The sequence below is a fragment of the Athene cunicularia genome, assembly GCF_003259725.1.
Source record: "Athene cunicularia isolate RWA chromosome 23 unlocalized genomic scaffold, athCun1 chr23_part1, whole genome shotgun sequence".
Lineage (NCBI taxonomy): Eukaryota > Metazoa > Chordata > Aves > Strigiformes > Strigidae > Athene > Athene cunicularia.
The window spans coordinates 3,477,041-3,484,991 of NW_020799130.1; the positions used below are offsets into that span (position 1 = coordinate 3,477,041).

The window sequence follows — 7,951 nt, forward strand, 5'->3', positions numbered from 1 at the left end:
GCCCGGGGGTCCCGGGGGGGTTGTGCCGCCGGGCCGCTGCACCCATCGCATCGGCGGTTCCCCGTCTGGCACGTATGGGCGGGGGTTTCTTTCTTCCTTCGCCGGCCGCGGTGGCGTGTCCCTGTCCCCTCCCGGGCCAGGCTCTGGTGATCCACAGGGGCTCAGTTTTGTTTCCACGAGCGAGTGTTGCCGCGTGTGACAAAGCGGTTTGTCCCTAGAACGAGGCGCGCAGGCTGAATCACCAAGAAGTGGTGGAAGAAGATAAACGACTTAAATTGCCAGCAAACTGGGAAGCCAAAAAAGCTCGGCTGGAGTGGGAGCTGAAGGTGGAGGAAAAGAAGAAGGTAAAGACACAATTCCAGCTTCCTGTAACCCTGCTGAGCCTCAGTCCGAGCGCCTGCAGTGACACCAAGCCCCCCCTTACGGGGGCTAGACAGCCTTGGGAGCTTATACAGACGTTACCCCCAAAAATCTATCTCCTAACTAGGCTCCTGATTATCTAAATTACCATCCTGCCCCAGGGCAGGTATATGAGCCGATTGAGGTAGTTCTAAGCTTGATGCTTGGCCACTATTTTGTTGTTAAAACTGAGTTGTTCTTTGTGCTGTGTCAGGAATGTGCAGCGAGAGGAGAGGACTACGAGCGAGTGAAACTGTTAGAGATCAGTGCTGAGGATGCTGAGAGGTGGGAAAGGAAAAAGAAGAGGAAGAATCCAGATCTAGGATTTTCAGGTAACAGCTTAACTATGCAGTTATCTGTGTTTGTAATTAACACGTTTGTTAGTAATTCAGCTGCAAATTGAAGAAATAAAAACTTTTAACCTGACACCAGTTCATTTTCTCCCATAGATTATGCAGCTGCTCAGCTGCGCCAGTACCAGAGATTAACCCGTCAGATCAAACCTGACCTGGAGCAGTACGAGAAGCTGAAAGAGCAGTAGTAAGTTTGATTTCAGTGATCTGATATCGTCTGTGGTGTTTCTAAATTACTGGATAACATTAAAGACTTTAATCCTTTCAGCACATGAATATATTCTCATATACACTGTAATATTAGTCTTTTAACACTGTCTTTAATGCACGGCCTCCCTGGTAATGTACCCTGCTTCCATAGGTGAGAGGGGCAGGGGTGTAATTGAGGTTTAATTCTTCAAACTTGGCCTTACTGAGTTTAAATATTTTGCCAATTAGATTATACTTAAATGCGTGCATAGATTATTCTTGTTTCTCAGCGTAGGTTTTGGGGTTTTTTTAAGCAGCCTGGCAGTTTTAAGAACAGACTGAATAACAGATGAGAAATTGTGCAGTTTGTGTTGAGGCAGATTTAGAATTTCAGTGGATTTCTGTCTCTAAGGCATGTGCTAGTGTCTCAAAATAATTGAGAGCTTGGTTTTAATATCACCTGTGTTCTCACATGAATCTGCGACTCCCAGTTTAAGTGCCTCAAAGTGTTACTTTAAGAATCAAACAGAAAGCAGCCAAATCTCAAAGTGATGGATAGTTTTGTAAACTGCTGCCCCTCTGTTACTCTTGTCCAGTGGTGAAGCGCTTTACCCCACATCTGACAGTCTTCTCCACGGAACTCACGTGCCATCTAAGGAAGGGGTTGATCGAATGGTTGCAGATCTTGAAAAACAGTGAGTAAATACAAAAATAAAACAAAAAGCAGCACAGGATGTAGAGAAGCTCTGTGTAATTGAATCCCCGGGATTCACCCACAGCTCCTCAACCGCTGCTGGTTTGTGTTACAGAATTGAGAAGCGGGAGAAGTACAGCCGGCGCCGGCCCTACAACGACGATGCGGACATCGACTACATTAACGAGAGGAACGCCAAGTTCAATAAGAAGGCAGAGAGGTTCTACGGGAAGTACACGGCCGAGATCAAACAGAACTTGGAGAGAGGAACAGCCGTCTGACCTGTCACCTCTGTGCTTTGCCTGACAGCCCCGCATCTACTGCAGACTAGTCTAGAGATTTAGCAGGCAGCTTTAAGTTTTCTCAAAAAAATAGGTAGACCTTCATTAAGGAATTAGCAAAACCAGTTGTTATTTAATGTAATAGAAGTAATTTACTTAACTTCACCTGTATATAGCTTTTACTTGCAGAAGTAACCAGCTTGTGTAATTTCACATTCCAAATAAAGACAAACTGTTGTAACTCAAATTTAGAATAAAGCTTAAGACTGGTAAAATCCCCCAGACACTTGTTTAGCAGAAAGATAAAAGAATGCTTGAGGAACATGTGACTTTTCTGTTAAAGGGCAGCTTCCCCCAGCAGCAAAACTACCCCTTGTCCTCTTCCTCCCCAGAGGGGCAGGGACTAGGGACTGGCCCGAGCGTTAATGTTTGTTGCCACAAAATTCTTAGTACATGTGCCAGCTTAGTCTTGGCAATTTAATAGTTTAAGGAAGCTTCCAGAGTGGAGGAGTCAAAGTCAGTTTATTTTACTAGCCCGTTATTCTTACAAAAAAAACCACAACAGTTTAGCCAATTGCTTCAAGTACTTGCACACTTTCCTTTGCAGCACAGAGGTCTGGGTGAGCCATGGAGCTCAGTGCCCTGCACTGCTGAATTCCAGAGCTCTGAACAGTTTCAGCCACACCCTTTGCTTGCTGCCTTACAGAGTGAACTTTTAAAGGCTGTTTTTACAACAGCCTAAATCAAAACAAGTCAGCGCTAAGTCAAGGTCAGCAGAAGTGAAAATTGAACTGAACAGGGTACAGGATGCTGGCTTCATGCAGGGCAGTCACACACACCCCCAACACAAGCTCTGTGCTGCCCCAAGGGAACCTGAAGTTACTCTGGAGGCCCTGAACTACACCCAGTCTGGACAAGAACAATTTGAGTGTAAAGATCCACTTTCAAAATAACATCAAAATTACCTCCTGTTGCACTGTGTGGTAACAGTAGGGCCAGAGAAAGCTAAACCTGCAAATAAGCACTTGCAGGACACCGTCAGCTTATTACCAAACACACATCCAATAGCCAGTGCAAAACTAAAGTTTATTTACTTGAAGTAAACAGTTACACAATGTAAAGTGTCCAAAATAACAGCTACTGAGCTATTAGAAAAAGTTACCCACCTGTAAGCTCTAGTCCATTAAAGCAATACAAAAATATTTACAAATATACACAAGATTCCCATCTGTGGCTTCTGGATCACTGTGCTCTAGATCTGAAAGAGAAACCTAAGATTCCAAAATTAAGATCTCAAAATAAATACTCAGTATTAACAAGTCTTCAACCTGATCGGATAATTTCAAATCTCACTATTAAGTATCTGTAATGCTGACAGCAAGAAAAATCAGCTAGCGTGCCCGGAACGGTGCACTTTTAGGTGAGAAGTTTAAAAATGTTTTCTTCTCCTCCTTCTTGACAGGAACCCATTGCCCATAGGGACTTCCCTTTCTGTCATCTTCTCTTGCTGGAGAAATTGCTGGTTCTTTAACAACATGGCTCACTGGCTTCTGTAGTACTGGTTTTGCCATTGTATTCTGGAAAAAGAAAATACCTTTAAAAATGCTAGAATGAGAAGGAATGTACCTGTCAGCTTCAAGGAGTTTATCTGTACTGATAAGTGTTTTCTTTCCAGCTCATGAGACCCAATGTCTGCCAAGGATCAATTACGTACAGTTAACTGGCACAGGATCCAGGGAAGTTGCTTTTTCTGAAAAATGTAACTTATTTCAAGTTCCGGCACTGGCAGACACTTTCAAATATATACTACAGTACAGATGTTCAACACTACTTGGTGTTGAAAGGTAAACATCTATTTTAAACACACTGCTGTGGTATGTTTACAGTACTCCTCCCAGAAAGCCATTATCAAAACATTAAATTCAATTTGTTACTGTTCCTCAGATCGTTAATTTGGCAGCCAATGCTGGGAAAGGCCTAACACAGGAGGGATGAAGTACTGGACTTCCTTCCTGGGCAATCACACTTACATTAGGACTGAAAGAAATGCTTCTCTGTATGGTTGCTCTCTCCATCCCACTCTTGGTCATGTCTTCTGCTGGTCTTCTGGGTTGCTAGAGAAGAGCACACACAGCTTAAGGGGAAGGATACATTATTCCATCCAAGTTAAGGCAGTTACTAGACAGTACAAACTTTCTAGTAGAGTTGTTTCAGATATTTACATCAAAAGTAGCTGTAAGCTACTAAATATGCAGACAGATCAATGTTGAACTCAATTTGAAAAGCATTCAGTATTTTTATCAATGTCATCGTGCCAATTCACATGTCACCTGCCATCCATGCCCCAGTTACAGTTTTAAAAAGGATTCAAACACTTCAAAGCATGGACTGTCATACAGTGCAGTGGAGTGGTAGAGCAATTGCATTAATTCTGTATATCCATCCTGCAGAGCTTTGGATAATGACAATAAACTTATCTGCTAGTGATGCAGGCCTCTTCTTCTGTACTCTCTCAACATCTGGAATATATTGCATATATTATGAAAGGGATGCCTGTACCATTTGTCTAAAACCCTTAGTAAATTTACTTCCATTTGAAATAGCAGTATCTGATCGATGTAACAGTTATTGCAGTTTTGTTATTTATCACGAATCAGGTTAACACACTGTTAACAGAACCAAACTAAAATTCAAATTCAGTTTAAGCTGCTCAAGTTTCTCCCTCCCTTAAATGCACAGCAGCTATAGCCCACAAGTCCCTTAATTACCAACAGATTTTCTTCATCATGTCTGGAACCATAGTCATGATTTCTATAAGACAGAAATAAAGTATGTAAAATGCATTGTGTGCTTGGGTAGGTATGTAGTTTCTGGGAAACAGTTTGTTGCACATGAAAAGCTTTTAACAGTTAAAAAGGGTAGAAATATTTAACCTTAAAAAAGACACCCATACTGTTCACTAGGTTTGGTAAGAAGACTCCTTGTTTTAGGTCAGAAACATGTAAACTATTCTTAAGTAACAGGCAACATCCTATTAGAACAACTCAAAAGAACAAACTACAACTTCTCAGCCTACTGGTGCTGGAAAGCCTGCAGGTACTCTGTGGCTCACCGCCTCTGAAGAGCCCACAGTACCTTCAGTTTAACACAAGGGCTACAGTGGTTTCTAGGGTAGTTTTTAGCATTTTGGTAAAACTGAAGATTTTGTTCAAGGGTTTGGTTCATAATCAGAAAGTTAAAAACCTATCACATCTATGCAGACGACAAGTTTTAAGAAGTGTTTACCTTTCACTGAGAACACTCCAGTCCATACTTACCTCGGCTGACTCTCCAGGATCTTCATGTTCTTGTTTTTCATTTTTTATCTCTTTGGAAGGAGTAAGAATCTTCAAGCTTGCTGGCAAGACTATGTTATCTGTTCCCAGAGCTTTTGCAGCATTTGCTTTTGCAATTTCCAGGAGTTCCCTCTTGTCTGCAAGAGGAAGAACAACTGTCATTCTTTCACGTTTAAATCAACACGTACCTAGTCATGCAAGCTATAACTGCAAGTTAACTATCCCTACACCTATGTAAGTGTCAACTGTGATGAATTTTCATCAGAACTTAGGATATTTAACTTCAGCTGAAGTGCAAAGAATATGCTCTGAACTACTTTTTAATGCATTTTTCTAACTACGCAGGGATTTTATTCCACATTGCCATTATCAGTTATGCTCTATAAAGCAAGTAAATGGACAAGAACTTGACTACTTATATTTAAGTTGTATGTTTTGAGGTACCTTTTTCACTCAAATGGAGAGGTGACCTACTCCGAGATCTTGTTCGTGACCTGCTTCTCCAGCTCCTATAAGCCTCAGGATATACTGTTCGCCCAAATCCGTAGTATCTTCGGCCTCTTGAACATGATCTGCTTCTCGAATAGGACCTTCTGTAGTAAGATCTTCCACGAGACCATGACCTACTGCGTGATCTATACCTCGGAGGAGAGCGGTGGTACCTCCTGTAGTGTCTGGTGTGGTACCTTCCTCGGTACCTCGTGTAGCCACGGGATCTTGACCGGCTTCTGGAATATGAACGTGAGTATCTTCTGTACCTTCGGGAACCATTTCTTCTAGACCATGACCTTGATCTGGACCTGGACCGACTCCAACTCCTGGAGGAAGCTGAGGAGGAGCTACTTGAACTGGACTGCGAACTGCAAGAGGATCTGCTAGACGACCTTGTTGATGACCTATCACAGCTTCTCTTGGATCTCAAAGTTGATTCACTTTTCTTTGGTGAGCTGAGGGTTAAGTCATCCATGAAGTCTGTCATATCATCAGTTTTCCTAACCACCGTTTTCTCCATGCAGGTACTTTCAGAAGCTGGTTCTGTTTTTATTGTTGTTCTGTAATACCCGGTCTCTGTCCCTGTTTGAGCAGGGAGGGGGAAGCTATTCATTTATATGCATCAAGTCATTTGTACAGCAACAACATTATGACACACAGGATAAAATCCAAGGATAATTAAACACACCAACAATTATCATCCAGTCCATCAGCATGTTTTACACATGACAATTTTAAGTTTCATCATCTCCTCTCCTGTAGTCAGCCTTCCATATGAAATAATAGAAGGCTTCAGTTTCAACCATGAGTAGCTCTGTGTGGAATTTTGAAGCGAGATTTGTTTTGTGTGGGTTTTAAGGTTAATACCCTTTATTTCCTAGGTAAGCACACGCTTTGTGTGAAAGAGACACACATTAATACTGTTTCTTTTCTCCAAAGAGAGTTTTCAAGGTATTTTACCTTCAGTCTATTCTAAATACAGCCTATTACATTTACAATGCAAAACGACCATTTGCCTTCCAGATCAGTATAAACTCAATACTTTTCTTCTGCAGTTCTACATAAGTTAAATTTTACCGTTTCCTTCCAACAAGGATAAGAAAAAAAAAAAGGTACCTTCAAGGTACAAAGCAGCCACTTCAAGATCTTGACTGTATCACATTACAAAATTATCTGAACAAAGCTCCACACGTGCCAGCAGCATATTTAATAGCAAACTGCTATTAAAAACATTCTACATAATTAGTGAAAACTACAGCTAATGATTCACTGGATGTGACTTGTAAAGAATATAACACTTGTTAACGTCAGATATTAATAATTAAAATGGCTGTCTCTCTAGTGGCAGCCATTTTATATATATCTACAAAGGTTACTGTATTCGAGGGTGTAACTGTCTTATCACCAGTACTTACACCCTGAGTGACGTCACCATTTGACAGTTTAAGGAAGCTTGCTTTACCACTGAATTTCTATTCAGTGCTCACTAGAAACCAAAAATTACCAAATAAATCTGAAAACCTTACTGAACTCAATCAAGGCTACTAGGTTGTACACGAGTTTTTAAGCAGCGTTCCCCCTACTACTACTAAAGCTGAAGTTTCACTACTTCACCTCTAAGCAAAGGCCAAGGTCACAGGCACTATACAGGGCACAGCTAAGACGAGAAAACGGATTAATTCTGATCTCCAGCACCACCCCCACCTCCCATCGCTGAGCCGCCGAGAGCTCAGTGTTTCCAACACACGGGACACATCTCCGGTATCCTTACACGCCCGGCCTGCACCCGGCAAACCCCGCCGGAGGCTGCGTACGGACACTCACCGCTGGGAGCCGCCGGACACCCCCGGTGCTGGTTCCCGTGCGGGACCAGAGAGTTTCTGTAATTAAAAGAAACGTGATTAACGGGTGTCCCCCACCCAAAAAAGCGTTCAACTTCAGGCGAATAACGGCCTCTCCCCTCCCGCCAACCGCCCCCTCCAGCTCACCGGCTCCAGCCAGCCGGGCTTCCCCCGCACGGATCCTGCTCCAGCGGCGAGGCCTGAGGAGACAACCCCGCTTCCTGAGTCACCCCCATAGCGCCCGGCCAGGGAACAAGCCGCGACACCGCCCCGGCAGGACACAGCCCTCAGACAGCCACCGCCCGCTCCCGCCACCCAGGAGCGACTGAGGGCAGCTGCGAAGCTTCCAGAAACACCCCCCCCCCCC

At 43.2% G+C, this 7,951-nt stretch overlaps 2 protein-coding genes across 2 annotated transcripts in view; one reads left to right on the forward strand and one right to left on the reverse strand.

Annotated features, from left to right (window-relative positions):
* Positions 1 to 2,163, forward strand: part of SYF2 (SYF2 pre-mRNA splicing factor) — a 9,281-nt gene extending 7,118 nt beyond the window's left edge. Inside the window, exons 3-7 of the mRNA XM_026863228.1 lie at positions 219 to 344; positions 614 to 731; positions 849 to 939; positions 1,538 to 1,636; positions 1,751 to 2,163. Of these exons, the coding sequence (XP_026719029.1) occupies positions 219 to 344; positions 614 to 731; positions 849 to 939; positions 1,538 to 1,636; positions 1,751 to 1,916 (600 nt within the window). The 3' untranslated portion in view covers positions 1,917 to 2,163. The remainder of the gene's footprint in view (positions 1 to 218; positions 345 to 613; positions 732 to 848; positions 940 to 1,537; positions 1,637 to 1,750) is intronic.
* An 820-nt stretch (positions 2,164 to 2,983) lies between these two features.
* On the reverse strand, positions 2,984 to 7,944 carry RSRP1 (arginine and serine rich protein 1). The gene is made up of 6 exons (XM_026863397.1): positions 7,732 to 7,944; positions 7,568 to 7,623; positions 5,696 to 6,325; positions 5,234 to 5,388; positions 3,947 to 4,030; positions 2,984 to 3,493 (listed from the first exon to the last, which is right to left on the reverse strand). Exons 1-6 carry the CDS (start codon positions 7,818 to 7,820, stop codon positions 3,308 to 3,310), a joined length of 1,200 nt encoding a protein of 399 aa, XP_026719198.1. The 5' UTR covers positions 7,821 to 7,944; the 3' UTR covers positions 2,984 to 3,307.
* Positions 7,945 to 7,951: the final 7 nt, after the last annotated feature.